At 39.1% G+C, this 27258-nt stretch overlaps 1 protein-coding gene across 2 annotated transcripts in view; it reads left to right on the top strand.

Moving 5' to 3' along the window:
* OXR1 (oxidation resistance 1) overlaps nt 1–27258 on the top strand; it is a 325904-nt gene that overhangs the window by 50964 nt on the left and 247682 nt on the right. Inside the window, exon 2 of one of the 2 annotated variants that reach the window (XM_006892321.1) lies at nt 14523–14719. In XM_006892321.1, the coding sequence (XP_006892383.1) occupies nt 14523–14719 (197 nt within the window). Of the gene's footprint in view, nt 1–14522; nt 14720–27258 lie in introns of those variants that run through there. The other variant, XM_006892323.1, reaches the window with a different exon arrangement.

Consider the following 27258-nt stretch of genomic DNA (forward strand, 5'->3'; position numbering starts at 1 on the left):
CAACTCTGTATTCTCTTTGTCACTGTAGAGAAATACAACTGATTTTTGTATATTGATCTTGTATCCTGCTACTTTGCTGAATTGGTGAGCTATGTCCAATAGTTTTCTTGCTGGTCTTTAGTGTTTTCTAAGCATACTATCATATCATCTGCATAGAGAGATAATTTTACCTTCTTTTTGAGCAGGATTTTTTAAAAAAAGAATTCTTTCCCACCAATAATACAAACAATAATACAATCTTACATTTTAAAAATGACATATCATCTTATTTTGAAACATTTAAAATGACCCAAGAATATTTTTTATGTAAATCAATAAGATGAATGAATTTTAAAAGGTTAAAAAAATAATGGTTTAACTTTAGTTCTGTTTCCCCCCTAGGTCCTGAATTGATATGTAATTAAGTAACTTCTTTTTCCTATTTCTCTTATCTGCATTTGGGGAGACTGGATGGAGAATTTTTGTACTCCACTGGAAAATTAACCATAAATGATGGAGTTTGAGCCCAGATTATTATTACCTGAGAAACTACCTGGATGAAGCTTAGATTTGCCTTATGTCATGCAGAAATAAAACTACCTTTTAATCAGTTAGTCCATATGCATTATACAGATAGTAATAGGACCTCTTAAAAATAGATTTCTTTAATTAGCCACATTGGATGGAAGCCTAAAGTCTTAAAATAGTCTTCTTATTCTGGTTCCTTCCTCCTAAATGAACAAACAGAATCTGATCAATGTGGCAATAACATGTTACAGATCATTTCATCAAAGTTAATGAAATTAAGTTTCAGTTCTGTGAGTTACCAGAGAAGACTGTTTAACATGTACAAGAATTTGAGTTCCAAATCCTTCAAGGCCTAATCTTTGGATTTACATAATGATTTCCACTTTTAGAATTTTCCAGTTGAAAGCTTTTGAAGTTCCAAGGCAAAAATGGAAATAAATTGGAAATTTGTGTAGTTTCAAAGTGAATTCTTGCCTTAAAGTAGCATCTTTGTAAAGTACATGGATGGGGAAAAAGAATTTTACTACTATTAGCTTAGTGCAGTGAAATTTTATAGTAGAAAGATGATGTACAAAATTCTTAATCATTGCTCCATAAACAAAGAGTAAATACTTTCAATTAATAAACTTTAAAAAGTTAACCTTCACTTTGCTGTTGGCAAAAGAGGAAGAACCTGAATCCAGCTCTTACCCACTCATTCCCAAGAACTGCTGTAAGAGTTGCCCTTTTCACTGTGCAGTACTATCGCTGCAACTGCTTAAGTACTGATGTCAGCTTATCAAAGCCGCAGCTTTCCTTTAGAAAATACAAAACTGAACGTTATCAATAATTCATTAATGTTATTCTGCTTTCACTTACTAGTGATGTTTGAGATGAAACACTTCCTTCTACGCAAGCATACGGCATACACATTCATGACAGGGTTTGAGGAAGGCTGTGCTGTGTGGAGAGTGAAGTTGATCATTATAGCTGCCTTCCAACCATCAAAAATCTTAATCACTAAGTTTATTTTCATCAATATTATATGTATATTTGCTAGAGCAAATCATATATGTCTTTTTCCCATAGAAACCATTCATTCAACCATTTATATACCAAGTGCCTACGCTATGTGCCAAGCACTGTGTTAAAAGTGTGTATCAGAGCTGTATCCTTTCGTCATATTTAATCTGTATGCTGAGCAAATCATACAAGAACCTGGACATTATGAAGAAGAATGTGACATCAGGATCACAAGAAGACTCATTAACAACTTGTGTTATGCAGATGACACACTTTGCTTGATGCAAATTGAGGAAGGCTTGAAACATTTGCTACAGAAGGTCAAAGATTACAGCCTTCAATATGGATTACATCTTAATAACCACAATACAAACAGCCTCACCATTGGACCAATGGGCAGCATTATAATAGATGGTGAAGAGATAGAAATTGCCGTCTGTTTCATCTTATCTGCATACACAATCAGCACCCCTTGGCACCAGCGTTCAGAAAATCTAAAGGTGTGTTGCACTGGGAACATCTACTCTCGGAGAACGCTCCAAGGTGCCGAAAAGCAATGTTATCTGTTTAAAGACTAAAGTGTGCCTGATCCAAATAAGGATCTTAGTAGTTACCTGTTATGCTTTTGAGAGCTTGACAGTTAATAAGGATAGAAGAAGGATGGAGGCCTTTGAGTTGTGGTGTTGGACAAGAATACTGAAGATCCCCAAAACTGCTCAAAGATCAAATATGTCTTAGGAAAGTGCAGCCAGTACTTTCCTTTAACAAGGATGATGAAAGTTCATCTCAACATCCTTTGGGCTTTGCTGTTAGGAGGGCAAAGTCTTTGGAAAAGAACATTTTGTTTTGAAAGATGAAGGGTTCGCATAGAAGAGGAACACCCTTGAGACTGTGGATTGACACAGTGACTACAGCAATGTGCTCGTAAATATATCAAGGATGATAAGGATGACACATACGTGCTTCGGTAGAGTTATTTGAGTTAGAGGGCACTTGAAAGCACCTAACATCAATAACATGCTAAGATCTAGGGATACAAATGATTTATCTCAAAGTTTTAGAAGTGTGGGTGTTAAGCTGATCTAGCTGTGAGGACTTCTGTTTGCTAGGAAAGTCTTCCTTGGTGGCTGTTTTCTACTGGATTGCTGTAAGTATATCGTGCATCACCAGATCAATTCCTATGGATAGTGACCACAGGTAACACAGTAGAACTAAGTCTCCTATGTGGCTTCCTAGACTTTAAAACTTCTGGCCAGTTTCAATTAGCCACTTGCTTATTCATTGCACCACCAGGGTTCCTTTGTATAAGCAGAAGAATACAGGTAAACCAACTGGCAAACTTAAAGAATTTGGGTATCTTTTTATGAAAAGTCAGTAGGAGATGATAACATTTTTTGTTGATGTTGTTAAATACACTTGAGTCAGCTATGACTTGAAGCAACTCTATAAACAACAGATCGGAACCTTGCTTTATCCTGACTTTTATGTTAGTGTTTATTATATTCTAGAGAGACATGTGGAATTTGATTTCAAGTATTTATTATGCAAAACCCTGCCATTATTGCAACAGAGCCGCAGATTTCCTACAATATATTCTGGCCTTGCCCTTCCCCGAGCTGAATTTAATTACATTTAACAAGAGAATTTCTAGCCAACCATTCCTACATAGCATTGGATGTGTGGCTGCTTTAATCCTGGAATCCTCTGTTCTCTGAATTTCCAAAATAGAAAAGCATACATTTCTTAGAATGATACACAACTAGAAACATGTGTTATTATAACAAGGTATCTGGGTTTTGTGTCCCATTAAGTGTTCTAGCACCAATTTGCATTCCCAGAGGATTTGTCTGTTGAATCACTTTCTTTGGCTTGGAATTGTAAAAGAACACGGTGTAATTCCTGATTCTGCATTTAATGAGACTTGCCGTCTTAATCCTCCTGCTGGGGAGCACACAGTGGAGTATGGCCGTAGCAATTACGGAGCAGGTTCTTTGTAATTGCCTTGCAAGTTCTCCCTCTCAGGAGATTGTTTGCTTGTTTCATTGTGTATCTTTCCAAACTCTCCTTCCTTCGTGGATGAACTTGCGAATATGCTTGTTTTCTGCTGATTTTGTGGTTTGTTCTTAGTTGCTCATTTCCAGGCAGACTGTAAGGAGGGGTAACAAAAGCTCCTAATTTTGCAAAGTGAAATTTTTTTAGGCATTTGCTCTCCAAAGCTCTTTTTGAGTGACTTGAGGTTTTTTGCAGCAGTCACAGTATCCAACTTCGAAAACCTGCTTTCTCAGCAGCTTGAAAAGTTTCAGTAAGATCCTTACATTAGCTCTTTTGGGAAGCCAGGAGCCAGCTTCTCAAGCAGTAATGAGATGTGCAAACCACAGATGGTCTTCTTGCTGGAAGTTACTGTAGAGGATTATGGGAAATGGGCTTTGAAGGACCCATGCCTATCTACATAAGTGCACGTGTCCACTTGCTTAAACATACAGATGAGGCAAAGGGTGAATTTATATCACGACTACAAGTACTAAAGATTTCTATGGCATTTTAGAAAGCACAGTCACGCGAAGGAACACGTTTTCGGCTTGCATTAGTACTCTTAGTAGGGCAGGCACACAGTGTGCCTATAGATGTTTCCATAGACCAAGTTATTTCTCAGGGTCACATGGTGGACTGCTGGGTGTTGGAGCAGAAATATATCTGTCTCCTAATTCCTGAATGCATCCTTTATCTCAGAATGAGCAGATTGAATTCTCAGGTGTCCTAATTGCCAGCTCTATCAGAATTTATAAACTTTGGTTGACCGCACCATACACAGGAACAGGAAGATATCTCATTGGCTGATTGTGTTTAGTAAGTGAAATAAAATGTGTATGTATAACATATGACCCTGTGGCCTAGTAGTGAGAAACTGTACTGTAATCCCAAAAGCACACAGTTCGAATCCACCAGCTGCTCCATGAGAGAAGGATGGGTGGTCTCCTCCTGTGCATTAAACTGCCTCTGAGAGTCAACTGTGGGTCAGTTCTCACTTGATGGAACACAACAATAGCTGTTAGTGTTTGCTTGTTGTTTCGTTTAAAGTAAAATTTTATAAACACTCTGTCAAATATTCTTCTAGGGGCTTTTGAAAATATTGACTTAACCTTTCCCATTAAAAATCTTTCACAACAGCAACAAACCCCAGTATTGCTGGATCTACTGAGATTTATAACGACCCTCCATCAGTTTCTGAGGTTGCAGATTTTTCCAGGAGACTGTCCATGTTCATTCCTTCTGTGGAGCAGATGGTAGATTCAAACTGTGGAACTTTGGTTAATGTGACTTGGAATACACTATGTCATCAGAACACCTCCATTTACACATGAAAAGTCTTCTGTGGTTGTTAAGTACCATTGAGTCATGTGTGACTCACAGTGACCCTATAAACAACAGGTCTGAACCCTGTCCTATACTGTGCCATACTCATCCTCTCTGACACACTGTGCCCATTGCTGTAGTCATTGGGTCAATCCATCTCATTGAGGGTCTTCCTCTCTTTCCCTGACACTCCAAGTATATTGTCCTATTAAAACGAATAGCCTAAATTAAGCTAGAATTAATTATATTTATATTAATTATAAACAAGCCTCAATTATAATTCTATTAATTATAATTGATAGCTTTAATATGGTTTGCATCTCATCATCAACAAGACAAATATCTTCACTGGATTGATAAGCACCATCATGATGAATGGAGAATAGATTGAAATTGACAACAATTTCCTCTCCCTTGGGTCAATGGACCCTGGTGCCAGCAGTCAGAGATGTGTTGTACTGGGAAAGTCCACAGTAAAGGACCTCTTCAGACTCCTGACGAGCAGTCAATGTCAGCTTGTAGATTATGATGCACCTGATTCAGGCCATGATCTTTTCAATCACTTGCTTTCCTTTTGAGAGCTGGACAATGAATACGGATGAGAGAAGATGAGTTGATGCTTTTTGAGTTGTGGTGCTGGAAAAGAGTACTGAATATCCCATGAACTGATCTAAGAACAAATAGATATGTCCTGGAAAAGTACAACCAGAATCCTCCATGGAAGCCAGGATGGAGAAACTACAACTCACGTACTTTGCTGGACATATTAGTAGGAGATGCTGTTTCTCAGAAAGGGAAATCATGCTGGCAAAGTCCTTGGGTGATGCAGATGATTTGTGTTGAGTTGCAAATCTAAAAGTTGACAATTCCACCCATTAGTACTGTGGAAGAAACTCATGGCACTCTACTTCCATTAAGTTTCTTTCAAAAAAAATGAAAGATGTTTGCCTGAAGTAGATGCTCACTGGCGGTGACCCCAGGTGTGGAACTAAGTCTACACGTAGGGTTTCCTTGACTGTGATGTTTACAAAAGCAGATCACCTGTCATTCTTCAGTGGTCCAGCTGGGCAAATTTGAACTGCCGACTTGTTCATTAGTGGTTGAACACAAACCCTGTGCTCCACCCAGGACTTCTCCGTTATTATTCCTGCCAAGATTCCATGGGATAGATCTCTTCTGAAGCACCTGAAACCATGACTTCAGAATCAATTTGACTGCAACGAACAACACAAGTTTTATAGACGAGAAAACTGAAGTAAGAAAAGGCTAAGAAAATTACCCACAAAGTAAAGATTCAGTTCCAGGAAATCCTGGCCCATGCCCTTGGTTTTATTATTCTCAAATTACATAGTCCTGATGTATTGAAATATGGCTTTTATATGCTGATGTTATGCCATCTTAATCCCTTATTGTTGTGTGCTATCGAGTCACCTCGGAATCATAACAGCTCTATGTACAACATCTCTGAACCCCGCCCCATCCTGTGCCAGTCTCACTGACTCTGACACACATAATCCCACTGCCCCAGTTATCATGTGAGTCCATCTCGTCCAGAGTCTTCCTCTCCTGCACTGTCCCTCCACCATTCTAACCATGATGTCCTTCTCCAAGAACTGGTCACTTCTGGCCACGTGCTCAAAGTATGTGAAATGGAGCTTCAAAAATATTCCTCATACCATCGTAGGTTATTCTGCACTGTTGCTGCCATGGCCACTGTACGTTGGCATGATACTAAGTAAACAGTAGAAGTTAATTTTGTCCAGGTAACAACAAAACTCAAGAACACATCCAGTTAGTTGTGAGCACAGATCGCATGCCACTGGTGAGAAAGGTAATTCCAATTATGAACTCAACCATATTGAAAACATCCTTTTTTATACAAATGAGTCCTGTTAAGATTGAGCTCAGGTTAAGGTACCATTATCTCACACAGTATTTACATAAGACGACATTTAGAAGAGGGCTAGGTTACACAGGTGGATGGAAAGCGGGACGTGGGATGTCTGAAGGGAGGCTGAGGAGGCTGAGGGTGTTAGGTGATGAAACCCCTACACCCGTGAAAGGAGAACGGGGGAAACCAGGATGGTGTGGCCTGTGTGGCTGTGGGAGCTGAAAAAATGAGACTGAGTCACGGTTAGTCCAACATGGCTGCTCACTCATCTCACAAGACAAAAAGTTTACCAAAGATCTCGCTGTTGGAGTAATTAGCTTGTTTCTGTGGATTTATGGACAATCCAAAGTTCTTGCTCTCCAGACAAGTTGCGCCTAGTTGGCAGGCTGTGCCCTAACCGCCACACCCCCAAAACCTGTGTCATTTGTCTTCCGAGTCGAACAAAGTTCTGAGGAAAAAAACCCCCAAACCTTAACAGTTTCACTGGTATAAATCTGAAAGGCTCATCCAAACTCTTTGGCCTTCCCTGTCTTTGTTCCTTAGACTATAAATACCTCACACAGCCTCATCTCAGGTGCAGCATCCAGACGCATGCTGTGTAGTGTCTGATTTGAGAATTGTGAGCTAGACCAATAAATCTCCAGCATGGTTTTAACTTTGTTTTGACTTTCAGAGATTACTGAACACAAGTAATAAATAAAAATAACAAAAAGTTAACTGTGAAGATACTTCTCCATGGTGAAAACTTGAAACTGAACATGGACTCAAGTCTTTCAGAGGAGTGCTCCTTGATGGTCAATGTAAAACCACATAAAATCACTGTGTATATGAGCCTTGAGCATTAAGGTGTTCACTAATTCATTAAAGTACTAAAGTAATAAGATACCACGTGCTTTACTAAAAAAAAAGACATTAGAACTTGAATGGTTGATGCCTTATTATTTCTAAAACATAGGAATAAATTGTGCAGAATTTAGTTGATTACTACCAGAGTTAATTAAGTCTGTTTAAATTGATTGGTATTGGAAGTTTCCTGCCACTTCTGTTTTTCTCTTGTGCCTGAACTTCATATTGTCACTAGTCTCACTGGATCTCTCCTGCCCCTTGGAAAACTTGTTACATTGGCTAGATCTCTACTTTTACAGAAGGAGCTCTGGTGGCCTAGAGGTAAGAAGCTGAACTGCAATCCCCAAGGCACAGGGTTCGAATTCACCAGTTTCTCTGTGGGAGAAGACTGAGTGATCTCCTCCCTTGCTGTTTACTGCCTCTGAAACCCTTGCTGGAAGGCCAACAATGAGTTGATTCTGACTCACCAGCACACTACAACAGCAACATACTTTGACAGAGTGGTTGTTGTTAAGTGGCCTCAAGTCACCTGTGACTCCTAGGAATCGTATGAGCACAGAAGTGCAGATTAAGTCCTTACCGTGTCCTGTGCTGTCCTCACAACCCCCATCCTTAAATCCACTAGTAAAGTCACTGGGCCAGTCCATCTCTTTGAGGGGTTTCCTCTCGATATCTGACCCTCTTATCTTTACCTATAATTTCCTTTTGCCAGAGGTGGCACCTTTTGATAATATGCCTAAAGTGATCTGCGATGAAACCTTTCCTTTAAAAAGCATAGTAATTGTACTTCCTCCAAACACATATTTGTTTCTTCTTTTGGCAATCCATTCAATACTTTTCACCAACATAATTGAAAGGCATTGATTCACCTTCAGTCTTTTTTATTCATGTCCAGCTGTCACACATACACACATATACACACACATCACCCGCCCAGAGTCACAGAGACAAAGAGACATACAGAGCAATGGAAACCACCAAGGGTATTGGATAAAGTATACCTTAGTCTTTAAATGGAAATTCTTGATTTTTAGCATTTGGGAGCATATTTCTTTAATGCAACACTTTCCCCCCACCCCATTTGTTTATTGCTACTACCAGGAACGTTGATAGTAGATTCAAGGAAAATAATTGAAAATAAATTCAACCTTTTCTTCATCTATCATGATGTGGCCTACTGGTCTCCTGGTAAGGATTTTTGTTTTCTTGATGCCAGGATGTAATCCATATTGAAAGCTATAGTTTTTGACCTTTTGCAGTATGTGCTTCAGTTCTTCTTTACTTTCTACAAGTAAGGTTGTCTCAAATGTATAATGTAGGTTGTTTCATAAGTCTTACTCCAATCCTGATGTCACATTTTTCTCTATCTAGTCCAGCATCTCAAATTATTTGCTGAGCATACATACTGAATGGGTGTAGCGAAAAAGTACAACCCTGACACACACCTTGTCTCATTTTATATCCCCCTGTTCTGATTAAATGACTACTTCTTGGTCTCTGTATAGGTTTCACATGTGTACAGTTAATTGTTCTGGAATTCCTATTGTTCTCACTGTTCAATAATTTATTATGATCCACACAGTTGGATGCCTTTGCATGGTCAATGAAACCCAGGTAGATATCTTGTGGGTATTCTCTACTTTTGGCTAGGATCTATTTGATACTAGCAATGCTATCCCTGGAGGTCTCATGGCACAGACTCTTCTGAAAGTCGAGAAGAGGCCTCATCACACTTCTTTGCAAATTCTTGTTCTTTACTCTTCGTGGTTTCCTGGACTTCACTTCTAATTTTGAGTTTGTGATTTTAGTTCAACCCCACACAGATTCAAGAATATATTCACTCAAGTGAATTGTCTTACTGATTTCCTTGTTTTCAAAAATATTTGAGAGCTATCACAGGAGATTGGAAGGAGTGGCATCCACTTCCTAAATAACATGCCTCCAGAAACTCTATGTACTTTGTAAATGTCGATAGTTGTAGAGGGGCTTCAGGTCTTTTGGGCATAAGGTCGCTGTGGGTCATGCTTCACTTGAAGGCAGTCAACAACAACAGCGTCACAGAACAGCTGTCACATTGCATACTCCATAGAAGATCCTATTGGTTGTGTCTTTCTGCTCTTCTTCACGTTTTTCCCAGAACTCACACACCAGAGTGCATGACACTTCCAACAAAATGTATTCCAGCCCTACTGTTTCACTCTCTGTCTGAAGTGGGTAAAATTTTGAGAAGATAGTATCATTTCCCAGTTCCACTAATATTTAGGAAGAACATTATAATTTCCTTACATCCTCTTATAAGGATATTGGAACTTACATTGGCATTGTCAGCTGAGAGTTGTACTGCAAGCCTGAATGATGTGAGTCTCCCGTGGTTCGAATCCACTGGTGGTTCTGCAGGAGAAAGATAAGTAGTCTTCTCTTCACGTATTACAGCCTGGGAAACCTAGTGGAAAGACATCATGAGTCAGAACCAATTCTTTTGACAGTGAACATGAATTTGAGTTTATACTCAACTCGGTACTTTCATGTGGGATATTCACTTAATCCCAAGACTCACTCATTGAATGTCTTATCCTGTTTTATAAGATCAGAAAGCTGAGCCTCATAAGTCTCTGATATTGTTATGCTGAGTCAAGATGTGGAATCATGTTCCGGAGAGGAGTAGAAATATTTATTTACTCAGAAGGGGAAGAACAAGAAAAGGCCAGGATTATGACACACCAGCCAGTCTGCTAATGGGAACCATCCCATCCTGAAAGAAATGATTACTTTCACTCATTTCCAGCTCTCCAAGATAGCAATATTCATTTCCCGTTGGAAATGCAAAGCACATTAACCAAAAATTATGTTGGCATCTACTAAGAGAGTATTTTTGTCTCTAGTTGTAGTGCTTCATTTATTATCAATGGGTATTTTATCTCATGCACACCTACTTATTCCATTATGCTATATTTACATTTGTTTAACACATTTAATTAAGAGTATTGTTAACAATTGAGAAAGACTTCCCCTTTCATGAAATTTGGATATTGGAGGTAGCATTTAGCAGGTTTCCTTGTCAACCACAGTAGTCATTTTTAGACTCTTTGAGGAGTAATTCAATTACCCACACAGTTCTGCTTTCTAAGAATGCACAAATGGAAGTTTTTCTTAGGCAAACTAGCAAATGTACTAGCGAGTGTTCCAAACTCCAGTGACAAGGAAAGCATGCTTCCCCTCAAGGTCTAGTTAGAAAGAGTGTTTGGAGGAAGGGGGTGGGGTGGGGTGGGGTGGGAAGATGATCCCTGACTGCTGTTCTGTTTGCTTTGGGCCTTTTGGATCCCAGAGCAATGCCTTCTACTTGTTCCACAGAAGCTGTGAGAAGGGTTTATGGAACGCTTAGACACTTTGAAATGTTGGAGTCTATAGCATAGTTTATAGTCTCTAGCTTTGTTTATGGTCTGTAGCATAGTTTATGGTCTATAGCACTTTATCAACGATAAGCTGTCATCCTGATGTTCTACAACATAGAAATTTAATGTAGCAAAAGACCTCCATTCTCAAAGAGGCCAGCGTAATATGTCAAACAATGTCTGCTGATAAATTAATCTGCTTTGTGAATAGTAGGTACGATTTTTCAGATCCACATCTTGACAGTAATAGTTACTAAGAGATAGCGAGAGAGTTCTGTTGACTTTATCTATAGAGAGTTGAACGGCTGGTACAAAGGTGGTGCCTCTCTAGTGGTTCAAATCCATGGGTAACTCTTGGGGAGAAAGACAGACAATGTCCTTTTACAGCCTTGGAAACCCAGTGGAGGATCAGTTATGAGCTAGTTCTGGTCAACAGCAGTGAGTTTGAATTTGCGTTTTGGAAGAAGTTTAGAGATGGTGGCTGTCTTCCTGGACAATTCAGCACCTTTCCTTTATACCCCTACGTCCTCAAGTTAGCCTCCAGCCAACACTGGCAAAGGTTGCCTTGTATTCAAATTGATTTCTAAACAAAACTGGCAGAATGAACTATAGAAATTTGGTGGTTATGTAGCTCAAAGTGTCAAATATTGGTAATTTTATGGCGTTTTAATATTCAACGTAATAATTCTAATTGCTTTCTAAATCTAGGTGGGTTCTAAGTTTGCCTCTGTGGAAAGTCTCATTGCAACAAATGAGCTCTTATTGCCTGAGAGAACCACCACTTCACTCCTAACTCGTTCTTTTTATTAATCTCAATGCTTTCCTGTAATGTATTGCAGTTCTGTAGTATTTGCTTCTAGTCCACAGGCCTCAAACTTAAGGCTACAATGGTGGTGTTGAGAAGACCCAGGCATTAGTAACAAGTCCACAATCCAGTACATAGTAAATTCCTGTTTGCCTGAGGCTGCGGCTCACAAGCTGTTAGTTGCTACTTCTTGAAGGTCATTGTATTCAGTTTGCTAAACTTGAAGAGACATTCTTCAACCTAAGTTCAACAAAGCAGAATGATTCCGTGGTGATTCCCATACTCAACCCCTCTCAAACTCATTCTTTAATGACCACAGAGTTTTTCTATCCCCTCAGCATTCTTCCCTCTCTCTTTCTTACCCCATTTCTCACTTTTCTCATCCCTGTTTTTCTCTCCCCCTTTCTCTGCTCCAGTAATGGGCTCCTTGTTCTGTAACAACAACAAAAAAAAGCAAAAAAAAAAAACCAAAACAACAAACAACCCAAGTTCCTAACTTGCTGAAATACCGCTCTCCCAGATAATCTCCTTTCCGTCTTCCGAGTTTCCTCTCCAACATCAAGTGAACAAAGACATGTGCCTGGTTCTTCTGTGCACAGTCCGTCGTGCGTGAACATACTCCATTAACTCTCCTTTATGGCACTTCTCACCACCTCATTTTTTACATATTGATTTGTTTACTTACTACTGGCCTCTGCAGTAAAGAATGAAAGCTTCCTCATTGGAAGTGTTTTTGCTTTTTTAATTTACAGTGTATCATGGTGCCTAGAGCAACAGTACATAACAACAACAACAAGTCTATCAAATAATGAATTCATAGTCCTGTTTGGAAGATGTAGGGTGGGATGATGGGGATGGAACAGATGTCCTTGGTAGAAAAAAAAGGCCCTGTCAGAGCCATGCTACTTTCAGCCCTTGAGAAGTCGGCATCAAATAATTTATTTTGTGTCATAATCATTCAGTAGCTATATGAAATCACTATTGTAAGTTAATTCAGTTAAGAATTGAGTTTCTTTTTAATGGAAACTTTTTATTGATGTATAACTATTACACACACACACACACACACACACAAATGGACAAACCATAAATCGGTGAATTTCTGTAAGGTATATATAGCTTTGTGCCCAGGATCCTGATCAGGAAATAAAACATTACCAGAATCCCAGAAGTCTCTTCATGGCCAAGGCAATGATCCTCTTAAGTTCAATAATGCTCTTCATTCTTTTAATTCTGTAGGTCTTTGAACTTTATATCTACAAAGTAGTGTGGCGTGTCTTGGGCTCTGCCTGGCTTCTTTTATTTGACATTATTTGTCTCATGCCATAGAAGTTCATTCATTTTCTTTTCTATATAAAATTCCATTTTGTAATTTTTACCCTTTCTATTTTAGTTACCATTCTACTGTTGGTGAACCTTTCGGTTTGGCCTTTTGGGTTAAAAGTCTGACCTGCCCCCAGTTTTTTTGTATTACAAATAGTCCTGTGAACATTAGTCTTTGCTTTTTGGTGAACATTTCTAGATCTTTATTATTATTTTTGTATGTCCCATCAAATCGAATCTGACTGGTACAGGAGGAGATTGTCCCTCCTTCTCCAGCAGAGCATCTGGTGGATTTGAACCATACTCCTCTGGGATTGCAATGTAGCTTCCTGCCACTAGGCCACCAGAGCTTCCATATCTAGATTTTTATAGAAAATATTCTAAAAATAAAACTGCTGGTTCAAAAGATACATGACTTGATGACTTGATCTTTAGTAGTTGTGACCAGACATTTTTCAGACATGTACGTGTCTATCCCAACAGCAGGCCAGCAGTCCTAATTGCTGCTTAACACGCTCCTTTGGATTCTGTATGTTTTCTGTTCTAATCATTCTAGTGATGTGTAATAGGACATTGGATTTTAACTTCTTCTTGGCTAACATTGGCAATTTTGACAAAGTGATTAAAGTTTAATGACTATCAAGCAGATAATACAGGTTGTAGAATTTCCTAAGTGGTGTAGAAGATTGAACTACTAACTAGAAGGTTAATAGTTCAAATCTCTTCAGAGATGCTTAGGATGAGAGCCTTCTAATCTTCTGAAATACCCTGCCACTGAAAACCATCTTGAGCACAGGTCTACCTGAAACATAAGGTTGTCATCAATTGGAATCAACTCGGTAATGACTAGTTTTATGTTGCTTTTAAATGCAGGTGATCTGTGACTATAGCTGAAACCATATAGGAGATAGTAAAATAATTAATATTTAGGCAATACTGTTTTCATTAATGAACCTTTTACCAGTTGATACACTAAATGTTATTGACTTGTGTTCTGGTAAACTGAGTTCAGTAGAAGCTTGTTGAGATTTAGTTATGAACTGTCTGCCCTTCTGCTGGTTCATGGGAGGTTACCAAGGTTGGCCCCATGGACAGCTTCCTAAAAGAAGTCAGATTGAAACTGATCAATAGATGAACACTCCATCACTTAAGGTGGTGTTTTTCTAAAAATTTCAGTCTTTTTAGGACTTGCTTTCAGATAATATAGGGAAGTTGTATACTTTCTCTAGAAAAGTTCTATACTTTCTCTCTCTACTTCTAATACACCTTATTTGTAACCAAATCCAAGTCAGTTGTCTGAAGAGTATGGAGAGAGACATAACTCACTTGCTCTCTTCTGGGATTTGGAACAAGTGCTCTGTCTGAGTCACCAATCACAGCATATGATATTCTTTATTTCTAGGTTAAAGAAGAAGTCCCAGTCAGTGGATGTTACTGCTCCAGGGTTCAACCCTTTGTCTGGGGCAGGAAAGCAAACCCCACCAACCAGTAAACCTCCTGCATCTAAGACCCCCATCATTGAAGAAGAGCAAAACAATGCTGCAAATACACAGAAGCATCCTTCCCGCCGGAGTGAGCTGAAGAGGTTCAACACCATCGGTGAGCACCAGAGCTTTAGTGTCAGTGAGTAGGTGAAGTCTGTCTGTATTTGCAGGACTGATGGTCAATGTCCCCCACCTCTTTTGTATAGCATGAGTCTTTCTGATGGTTTACTTTGGTAATTTGTATATGTTCCAAAGATGAACATGGGAAAATACTGACCATTTTCAGCAGAGTTGAATATGAAGCCATGAAGACCTTTGGGTCCTAGCTAGGAAAGTAAATTTGATCTACATTTTGGAAACAAAATCAGCCTTGAAAATCCTATGAAGCACATTTCTGCTGTAACTTGGTGTCAAGGGTTTTGCTGTTGTTTGAATCTAGAAATGAAAATTACAAAACCAGATTTCTGCTTTTGAGTCTCAAAACAAATGTTCTGTAGTTTTTCTGTGTCTTTGTTTTAAGTTCTTTTCTATAAGTTTAAAAGAGATGCCCTGTGCAGGATTTCATAGTTTGACTATTACCCCATCTTTTTCCTTTCTGCCATCTGATGTACGGCGCTCTGCTGGGATAGTGCACTGCATTTTATGCTGGTAACCCAGAGATGAGCACTGGACTCCTGATGCAGAGTTGCCCAGAGTCAGAATTAACTTAGTTACAGTGGGGTTTGTGTTACTCTTTTATGCCCTCTTCTCTATCCCTTTCTAGGCTTCCCCTTTCCAGATTAAAATGTTTTAAGTGTTATTTTGCAATAGGTGTTGAAGTGGAGTGTTTAAGTGTGTCAGTTGTGAGATAATGAGAATTGATAGAAGTGTGTGTGGGCAGGTACATATTTCCAATTTTGGATTTTAGGGTAGCCTACTTCTTATCAGTAACCCGAAAAGCCTAGAAAATTGACATGACTGCTTCTCCATCTACCAGGGCTTGTCCTTCCTGTTCTCAGACATGTTTAACTCCTCCTGGTGCTGTCCTAATTTATTAAATGGCTACAAAGACAGAACATTTTCTTCTAGAAAATACAGCTTATCTACAAAGCAATATTCACTGAAAGTAAGAAGGCTAACCAGTAACCACAGTAAATAAAAAAGTAAGCATGTCTAAAAAGTGGAAGTAAGGATTTTGAGTTTGAACAGAAAAATCAACATTAAATTCAGCTTAATGGAATTTTATTTGGGGTTTTTTTGTTTTTGTTTTTGTCTTTTAAATTTTTACAACAATTTCTGTAAAAAATAATGCCCACTCCAGGGAGGTGGTAGCCGCGCGCGCGACACATGGGCTGGGTTGAGGATTGCTGAGGCTTGCTCGGGGTTGCAGAGCACTCCACCTGGTAGTTTAGGGATATCCCGTATGAACTTCAAGGCCTTTCGGTGGTGGATTCTGTGCCCTGCCATGGTGTACCTACGGTCCCGACTGGTAGACACTTCTGGTTTCTTTGAGTACAAATTATAAACTTAAGGAAGTTCTGTTTTGATCCTGATGGATATTAACATTTTTTTGTTGGAGGTTCTCTCCACCCTCAGACCACAAGTTAAAAGAGTATTTTACTGTTTGATGTTTTCTGAAATCATTAAATTAATTTTCTTTTTACAGTTAATTTCAGACCGTATTTACATGACTCCAAGTAAAAATACAAGACGAGAGAATGTTGACGAAGCTTTTTACTATCTCATCCTCTTGCTTTTTCAATACTATCATCACATTTCTCTCTCAACACAGTTCTTTCACTTTTCTTGACTAACATTCTCACAGTGAAAAAACCCAAAAGTTTGAAATGTTCATATGTGCAGTTCATTAAAGTTGTGCTACCATAAAAAAAAATTTTTTTTAAGCCCATAACATCTCTAAGGCACAAGTTAAAAGAAACATCTGAATTTTCAAATTTACTGTGCACTAATTTGGACCCTAACCCACTATTTTCAGGCTACAAGCACTGATAACTTTATAATTATCTATATTGCATATTCATACCAAGACCCCAAGTCAACTGTTGTGTGTTTTCACATAGTTACATATCAAAACCAACATTTTTAGGTTCCATTTATTGGTAATATAGGCAAGGTACATGTAAAAGATGATTCCTCTTTTATTAAATTCATCTTTGTAACATCTCTAAAACACAAGTGATATATTCCCTATTCTTAAAGGTAGTTCTATATTTAGTACATTTTTATAACTTTGTTTGTTTTTATAGAGGGGAAATTCAGCTTAGAAAAGTTAAAGGAAGATCCGTAAGTCAGAGAAACCTGTACATATGAAAGGAACCTTCTCTTGTGCCATTTTAAAGCTCGTGTTATGTGTACTGCTAACTGGAAGGTCAGCAGTTCAAATCTAGCAGCTGCTCCATTGGGAAGGGATGGTCCATCTCCTCCACGAAAGATTTATAACCTCGGCAACCTGTTGGAGGTCATTATGAGTTGAAATTACCTGATGGCAGTTGGGTTTTGGTGAGATTTCTTATTATTTAATGTGATGCAATTCCTTTTGCATAGAAATAAACTGGAGTTTTTACAAGAACCAAAGTACACGTTTTACTGAAATTCTTAGAGGCTCTTTCTAGAGGAGACTATACTAACTAACCCATCCACCAACACTAGTATGTCTTAGGAATGGTTTTGCTTTGTGGTTGTTTTGTTTAGGTTTTTGTTTTTTATTTTTGGGTTCGTTGTTTTGGTTTTTGTTTTGTTTTGTTTTTCTCCAAAGCACTTTATTTCAAATCAGGGGAAACAGTGAGATTCTACAAAAGTGCCGGGATCCCCTTCTGGGAGTGATAATTAGTTGTTTTCGAGTTTTTTTGCATTTTTAAATTTTTAAAAAATTATACTGGCTTATTTACAAAACAGATTGCTTTTCACACAGGACCTTTCCCACTTCCTTCACCCTCCCCTCCACCCATGAAAATGTGCAATCTTATTATTACCCCCCCCAACTACCTCACTCCTCTGCTTCTACCTCCCCCTGGATCCTCATACTCGTTCTATAATAATGGTCTGATAGAATATTTGTCTTCACTGAGTTAGTTCATTAGCATAATGCTCTTCAGCCTCTCCTAAGTTAGATTGTTGTTTAGTTTTTTTACTGTTCAATTTATGGTTAATACAGTGGGGCAATCCTGGGCGCCCTCCTGTGGTCATATCGAGTACTGCACTTAAATGCTGTAAAGCAGCTCAGCCCTGCTGCGAAGGAACCGACTCAGCTGACCCTGTATTAGATTTCCAAGGAGGTAAAGCACATTGGAGGAGATGCCTGTCTTTCTCCCAGGAAGCTGCTTGTGAATTAGAACTATCAGGGAGGCACTCCCTTTGGGTTGGCTATTCAGTTCAGTATGGACTAGGCCACCAGAGCTCTGGACTGTAAGTGAAGTATGGAGCTGTAATAAAATTCAAGTAGTTGGTCCGGCTATTAATGCATTTTCAAGAGAATTAAAAAATTAGAAAATACTGACAATTATTTAAATTTCTTTGTTAGTAGATTATGAAAGTGGCTATTACAGCTGTTCTAGAAATTTCTTTTATATCTCCCACCTGTTTATCTTTAGGAACCTATATGTTGTTGGTGTTATTATGTGCCATCAAGTTACCCGCGACTCATAGCAACCCTATGTACAACAGGTGAGAATCCTGCCCTGTCCTGAGCCAGCCTCACTGACTGTAACACACCTAACCCATTACCCTAGTTACTGTGCCAATCCGTCTCATCCTGAGTCTTCCTCTCCTGCATTGTCCGTCCACCCTTCCAAGCATGATGTCCTTCTCCAAGGATCCGCCCTTCCTGGCCACATGCCTAGAGTATGTCAGACGGAGCTTCAGAATTCCAGCCTCCTAGAAGGAATCTATATAGAGCATCTATTCCTAATTGTGAGAACTCTGGAAACTTTAATAGCCTCCTTGTAAAGAAGTTCAGGTCCTAAACCTTTTCTAATGACAGAAACATATTCAACTTACTGCATTATGGTTGTTAGGTGCCATCAAGTTTACTGACTCATAGAAACCTTGCCCTCTCCTGCTGTAAACTCAAGACCTCTGTTCTGCTGAAGCCCAAGCCCATTGCTGCAGTCATTACAGTGAGGGGCTTCCTTTCCTTCTCTGATCCTCTACCTTTCCCAGAATGATGTCTTTTTCCAATGACTGGCCCCTCCTGAAAACATTCGCTCCCCCCCCTTTTTTTTTATTTACCAAAACCCCAACACAGTTACGAGAAGTATAAAAGGATTCTTGATTTTCAGTTAAATAGGGAGAAAGCAAGTCCAAATGAGACTGGATTTAATTGCAGGGCATTCAAGTATTAACAGCAAACTTCTCAATGAGTTGTCTTTTGCCTTGCTTGGAATAGGATTAGTTTAGTAACAGATTAATGGAATTGATATTTGCAGCATGAAAAAGAAAATGATTGAGGGGTAATTTACTGATGTTCACATTTCCTCACATTGTTGCACAGAGGAGACATCCAGATGATTTTCATTCCTAACAAGAAAACAAGGCAAGAGGCTTAAGCTGTAGCATAGAATATTGACATTCAGTAAGAAGAAGCATTTTCTAAAGCCCTTCTGGTGTAACCTAACGTGCTGGGCTGCTAACCACAAGGTCAGTGGTTGGAATTCACTGGCCACTCGGAGGGAGGTAGGTGGGCAGTTCTTTCCTTGAAGATTTACAGCCTCAGAAACCCCATGGACAATTCGTTAGGATACAGAATCAAGCTTGCTATGTATGATGCCTATCAACTCCAAAACGAACCAGTCAGAACCTTGCCCTCTTCCGCACCACCCTCCCCATGTCCACCATGTTCAAGCCTGTTGTTGCAGTCACCGTGTCGACCTAGCTCCTTGAAGGAGCGCCTCTCGTTGGCTGACCATCTACTTTTCCCAAGGCTGGCATCTCCAGACAACTTGTCCAAAGTATGTGAGACAAAGTGTCATGATCTCTGCCTCTTAGGAGCACCCTGGCTTCACTTTGTTCAAGGCAGATTTATTTGGATTTTTTGGCAGTTTATGAAATATTCTTCTTCTTCAGTCTTCCGTATTCTTTGTGCAGTTTTCACATGCCATGTATGTAGCAATAGAAAATAATACATGACTTGCATCTGCTGCACCTTAGTCTTTAAATTGACATCCTTGCTCAAGTGCTTTAGAGAGTTTTTTTAAAGTGGATTTGTCAGATGCAACCCATCTTTTGATTTCTTGAATGCTAGTACCAATTCATTTTACTTGCCATAGATTTAACTTTACTTGTGGATTCAAGTGAAATTAAATTCTCAATCTTTTCTCCATCTATCTTGCCATTGCTTTTGGGTCCAGAGATGAGGATTTTTGTTTTCTTGATGATGAGATGAAATCCACATTGAAGCCTACAGTCTTTATTTTCTGCACTAAGTGGTTTAAGTCTCTTCCCTTTCTACAAGCATAGCTGTGTCATCTGCATAACAGATTGATGTTCCTGGTGCCACCTTTTTCTTCCTATAGTCCAGTCTCTCAGATTAATTGTTCAATGAATAAACATTTATTCAATTAAAGTGGTTTTTTCCTTTTTTATCTTCTCTTTTCCTCCATCCCTCTATTTCTTTTTTCCTCTCTCCATAATAAAGATTTTCCCCCTTTATTATGTTAAAATGAACTATTTGTGAAGTGATATGATAGTATAATAGATAATACTGGTTTGGTCTGTTTTGATCTGTATGAATTTTTACCTTGAATCTGCTTACTTGACAAACTGCTATGCTGGGAAATGATAGAAAAATATTCTTTTTTTAATTGGACTGGTCTCTGAGACTCCAAAGGCTTGTGTCTTGTGCCTCTTCTGTTGGACAGAGAACCTTTAGGATTGTAGACTTAATGAAGCAAAGTTAAATACAATTTTGTGTTTTATAAACCAGGCTCTTTACATATCGCAAAGAGAGCCTACAAAATTAGGATCCGCTGAGAATTCTTCTCAGTAGTTGGTGACATTAAAACAGCAATAACTAGTTAGGAAACACTAAAACAAACCAAGCTGGTTGCCTATTTAACTGGTTTTTAATTGCAAGACAAAAGATATTTTGAAATATTCTCACATAACATTCATGCCTTTCATTTTGAAGTGAGACTTTGTAATTATAAGAATAAAAAATCTGATCTAAAGTAAAACACTGTTAACGGCTGATTAAAAAAAAAAAAAGAAAAGAAAAAGAAGACGATTAATCATGCTGGAAGCAACATTCTGTAGCATAAAACTAGGTCACCAATGAACCAAAACCTTCATTCTAAGCAAGATGAGTCTTCAGGTAAGAGCAGGAAGGCTCTGTGGTCTCATCAAGAAAGCCAAACTCCTCCACATACAGGCCAGTCACCCAATGTACAGGAACAAAAATGATTATTCAGGAGAAAAAAGACATTGTTCTAAATTGGAGTTCGCTCTAGCTGTTTAATGACATCTTTTCTAGGTCACAGAATTACTCAGGGAAAAGCAGTTCATCACTCAGGTTCCTTGTTATACGTGGAATCTAGAACTCCCTAAGATGACCTGGAACTTTTCCCAGATTTGAACAGCACTGCATCAGAAGAAGTGCAAAGTGTGTAATTTTTAAAGGATAATTAGTTGTTATTATGTACAATCGAGTTGGAACCGACCCATACGTGACCCCTCAGCAGGTTTTTAGAGGCAATACATTGTAAAGGAGGAGATTGCCCATCTTTCTCCTGCAAAGCAGCTGGTGGATTCAAACCACCTGTCTCTGCGTTGGCAGCACAATTCCTTGCCACTAAGATACTAGAGTTTTGCTATTTAGTTATGAGAATTCAATACCTAAGAGTTGATGTCCATGTGTGTTAGTGGGTTTTAATCACATATAATTCTTTATTTATTCTGTCTGAAATTTGCTTTACAGCATGAAGAATTGAAAAGCTCAGTTATACTCAAGGGAAACCAAATTTGTTTTGAATTTATCACTTACACAGTTTAAATGAAACTTTACTAAACAACTGTCAGGATACTCGGGAAAAGAGGAAAATGTTTGATTTGCTATTAGGAATTAGGTAAATTGGCCAACTTAATCTATAAAATCAATATCTGATTTTGTAGATTTGTCTTATTTTTCTTTGCCTTATATGTAGAATTGATTTCATTATTAGAAAAAATCAACCCAGTATCCAGAATCACAGCTTAGTCATGCCTCTTATGAATGGACTAATAGCCTTTTCCTTCCCTGAGCAAATTGTGTTGACAATGTGCCTTAGTTACAGGATAATAGTCTTATAACATATTAAAAACAAATTATACCTGTCTGTTTATTTAATGCTTTGTAAACTCCCCAATTAAACCTATACTGATTATAATTGTGAGATAATTAAGATAGGCATTGTTCCATATTTGAGAAACAATGATCCTGTTAGGAATTTGGAAAGAAAGAAAAACCAATTAAAAGTGGTCCTTCAGCATATTCAGCAATCAAAACGTACCCTTTCCAGGAGGACCACTTATACGAATATTATGCTTCACTGAGCCATGATCAGGTGAGGAAAATGACAGAGTTTTAAGAAGGGCCTACTTTGTTTTAATCCTTTGATAGAATGTTAGAATTATTGGCAATTAGAACAATGGAAATAATAATAGTAGATATCACCAATATTTTTTATTTTTAATAACGAGCCTAAGTGTAAAGGAATCTTTATGATATTATACATACTCAGAAATAAAACTTACAGCGCTAAGTTTTAAATTCAGTTTATGGAAAGGTGTAATTTTTTTTTTTTTGGAAAGGTGTAATTTTAATAATTTATATTTTAGACTTCCATCTAATTCATATCTAAAGTTATTGTCTCAGACACAGAAATTCTACAGAATTTATGCCTCTCAATGAAATTTTAACCATGTACACAACTTTGACCAGCAGAATATTATTTAGAAAAATACCAAAGAGCCAAACACACGGCAGGGGGAGAAGGTACATTTACTTCTGTTTCTGAGGGAAGTTTTGAAACTTATTTTACAAGTTAGTTACTTTGAATAACCCAGGTAAATATTAAGGATGTTTTTGTAGCATTTTGTAGTAGAATCACTATACATTAAGTACCTGAGTGCTCCCTAAAGGCAAGGATGATAAAGCTTCACTTCAAATACTGGATAAACTGTTGTTATGTATCCTCGAGCCAAACCAACCCGCAGCTGAACCTCCAGTGGGTTTTCAGAGGCAGTAAATCACATGGAAGGTGACTGCCCATCCTTCTCCCACAGAGCAGCTGGTGGGTTTGAACCACATGCCTTTGGGATTGCAGTACAGCTTCTTACCACTAGGCCACTATATTCTGTTAGGAGAACCTATTCATTGGATAAGGACATCATGCTTTGAGAAGTGGAGGGTCAGCAAAAGAGAGGAAGAGCCTCAGTGAGAGGGATTGACCTGATGACTGCAGCAATGTGCTTAAGAGTGTCAGAGGATGAGGCTGATACAGGAGAGGGCAAGCTTCAGATGCTGGATCGCACCTAACAACAACAACAACAAAGCATCTCTGTGCAGTAAGACTACTGCTGTTGTATAACATCAAGTTAGGACCAACCCATAGCCGACCCTCCAGCAGGTTTTCAGAGGCAATTTTAATTGCATGGCAAGAGAATATCCATCTTTCTTTCACAGAGCAGCTGGTGGATTTGAACTGTGTGCCTTCTGGATTTCAGTGCAGCTGCTTACCACTAGAACATAAAAACTTCCCAGACGCAAATGTTGTAATCATCTGGAGAAATGATAAAATAAGAATTTGTCATTATACAATTGATTGGGGTGGGGGATCTATTTGTGATGAGAACATGATTTAGGGACAAGAAATTTTAGGCAAATTAGCTAACAAACATTATTTTTATCTGACTAACTTTTAAAACATTAAAAGATATTTAATAAGAAATTCAAGCTAGATTCATAAGGTGTGGAACTGCTGAAGCCAGATGGATCTTGAATGAAATCAAGTAGTACCAGAATTTTATTGACTCTGCAAAGCCAATGGAACAAGTTGTTATAACATTGCAAAGAAGAGAAATTCTGGAGCAATTAGAAGCTTCAGTTAGGAAATCAAATAGCTTCCTGTGTTGGGGAAATCTTCCTCAAGGACCTCTTTAAAGTGCTAAAAAGCTAGGATGTTTCACATATTTTTGTCATGTTTTTATCCTCAACTAGTCTTAGATCCATAATCAACACTCTTTGTGCCAACAGTCAAGAAATCAAAGACAAACTGCATTAGGAAAACCTGCTGTCAGGGACTGCTTCAGAGTATTAAAAGAGCAACGATGACTGTCTAGAGACTAAGGTGCACCTGATCCAGACCATGATCTTTGTAGTTACTTGTTATGCATCAGAAAGCTGGACAATGACCAAGGATGACAGAAGAAGAATTGATGCTTTTGAGTTGTGGTGCTGGAGAAGACTATACATACTATGGATTGACATGAGAACAAGCAGATTTGTCCTGTAGAGGGTCAAACCAAGCTGCTCAATTGAGGCAAAAATTCCGAGATTCAGTCTCATATATTTTGTGACTGTTTCCAGGCAGGACCAGTGTTTGGAGAAGGCCATCAGGCTTGGGAGGGTGGAGGGGCAGTGCAGGGGAAGAAGACAGAAGACCCCAGATGAGATGGATTGACACAATAACTGGGTTGATAAGCGTAGATGTGTCAGAGACAGTGAGATTGGCTGAGGATCGAGCAGGGTTCAGAGCTATTGTGCATAGGTTTGCTAAGAGTCGTAGTCGACTTGACAGCGCATAACAACAGCAAGTCTCTGGAGAAGACGATCATGCTTGATGAAGTAGGAGACCAGCCACGAAGAGGTAGACCTTCAAGGAGACAGACTGACATAGTGAGTGACTCCAGCAGGGGGTTCAAACACAGCAGCAAGTGTGACGGCTCAAGACCAGGAAGTGGTTTTTTTGTATTGGATGTAGAGTTTTCAGTGTTTCAGAACCAATGCCATGGCACCAGACAACAAAAAGAAATTAATGTCCCTGCCTTGAAAGTAATCTTCCCTATCATTTAACTTCTTTTATGCTCCCATATATATTTGAAAATATATAAAGTTAATTTCAAACCTGGCCTAGTAGCAAGTAACCACTGCCCACCCAAAGACAGGCAGTTCGAATCCACCAGCTGCTCTGTGGGAGAAAGATAAGCAGTTTCCTCCCATGCAATTTACTGCCTTTGAAAACCCTCTGGAAGGTCAGCTTTATTTGGTTCCTACTCAACAGAACCTAACAACAAAAAGAATAGTTTAGATTGGTATTTGCTAGGAGAAAAGAAATGCTTATTATCATCTGCATTGTATTTGCCAGCAAACCTTGGCATCCCACTCCGTCTGTACCATTCAGTCATTAATTTAGTAAGCTTTTATCACAAATTTTAATCTTAAATCATCTGGTGCATTCTATTTTATAGAAAGCACTAATATCCTCTAAGTTTAAGGGATGGTGTTGCTATGTGCCTTCAAGTTGCCTGCAACTCGTAGCAACCCTATATATACACTAGCTCTGAACCCTGCTACATCCTAAGCCACCCTCACCATCTCCAACACATCTACCCCCATTACTCCAGTCACTGAGTGAATCCATATCATCAAGGGTCTTCCCCTCTTACACTGTCCCTCCACCCTCCCAAGCATAATGTCCCTCTCCAAGAACTAGTCCCTCCTTGCAACATGTCCAAAATATGTCAGACAGAGCTTCAGAATCCTTGCTCCAAGGATCAGCCTGGTTTCACCCCACCTAGGATGGACCTATTTGTTCTATTAACAGTCCATGGTGTATTCAATACTATTCTCCAGCACCACAGCTCAAAGGTATCAATTCTCCTTCTATCATCCCTACTCCTGGCCAGCTTTCTGCTGCATAGCTCATAATTGTGAAGATCATGGCCTAAATCACGTGTACCTTAGTCTCCAGACTGACACTGTTGCTCTTCAGGACTCTGGAGAGGTCCCTGACAGCAGACTTTCCCAGTGCAATTCCTCTTTTCCTGGATGCTGGTATCAAGAGACTTTCCCAGTGCAATTCCTCTTTTCCTGGCTGCTGGTATCAAGAGTGTTGATTGTGGAGCAAACTAAAGCTGTTAACAAGCCCAATCTCTTCACCATCCATCATGATGCTCTGTTTTAAACATTAGAAATATCATATAGTAATTATGTGGGGAATAAAAATGAGGAAAACCAGAGAAGAATTTATTCATCTGAACTGAAGTGTTTGAAAAGAACACTGAACATCCCATGAACTGCCAGAATACTTCACAGCTCTGCCTTGGGAATACAGCCAGAATGTTCCTGAGGAGGAAGAGGCTGAAATTTCATTTCACTTACTTTGGACATTATCACAAAGTGGTCCTTGGAAAAGGATATAACACTTAGTAGAGGTTTCTCAAAACAACAACAACAAAACCCCACACAAGGGAAGAACCCCTTCGCTGTGGTATATTGTCCAGTGACTGCACGAGTGGGCTCAGGCATGACAGACTATGGATGGGTAGAGGACCAGACAGTGTCTTGTTCTGCTTTACATAGGGTAGATTTGACTTGAACTGCACATCCACAGTGATGTTGTTGTTATGTGCCACCAAGCCCACTACAGTTCGTAGCGATTCTCTTACCAATGACTCTGAACCTGACTCTATCCTGAGCTAACTTGACTAACACCAGGCAACTGACCCCATTTCCACAGTCATTGCATCAGGGCATCTCATCCAGGGTCTTCCTCTCTGGTGCTGACCCTCCACCCTTCCAAGCATGATGTCCTTTTCCAAGAACTGGCCTCTCTTCACAACATGTGAAGAGTATGTGAGACATAAGTTCAAAATCCTTGCCTCAACAAGCAACCTGGTTTCCCCTTCTGCAAGACAGGCCTATTTATTACCTTGGCATGTCCAATACTCTTATCCAGTACCACATTTCAAAGCAATTGATTCCTTTTCTGCCATCTTTATTCACTGTCTGGCTTTCAGATGCACAGAAAGCAGTTGAGAAGATCATAGTCTGGCTCGGGTGCCCCATAGTCTCTCAACTGATGTCATTGCACTTCAGCACTCTGGAGAGTTCCTTGACAGCAGATTTCCCCATTGCAACATATCTTTTGGTTTCCTGACTGCTAGATTGTTGAACTGAGCAAGATGAAATCGTTAAAAACGTCATTTTTTTTTTCTCTCCACCTGTCATGATGCTGCCTGTTGACCCAGTGGTGAGAATTTTAATTTTCTTGACGCCAAGGTGAAATTAATGTATTTAGAAAATAAATAAATAAAACTATCATTCTTACAACTAAAATTTCAAAAGCGGGGTATCCAGCTAAGCCCTGCCTTTGACAACCTAGACATAGAGATGGAGGGTGTCTCATAATGCTGTGAGCTCTGGTGAACCAGTCTTTAGGCAGTTGCTGTACTAGCCCGAAGGCTGTGCATCTCTGCTGGTTGTAATTGGTCAGTGACTCTGTGCAGAAGGATGGACACTGTCCTCCTGTGCAGTTTCAGTCTCTCAAACTCCATGTAGAGTCAGCGAGGAATCAGCTTTGACTCAGTAGCAGTGAGTCTGAGGATTTTGGTGTTTTTTTTTTCTTTTTAACGTTTTGGTGTTTTCTTCCATTCTTTCTTTCCCCCCCCCCCCCCCCTTTT

This window comes from Elephantulus edwardii, unplaced genomic scaffold (assembly GCF_000299155.1).
Source record: "Elephantulus edwardii isolate Elephantulus edwardi_28Jun2011 unplaced genomic scaffold, EleEdw1.0 scaffold00114, whole genome shotgun sequence".
NCBI classification, from domain to species: Eukaryota; Metazoa; Chordata; class Mammalia; order Macroscelidea; family Macroscelididae; genus Elephantulus; species Elephantulus edwardii.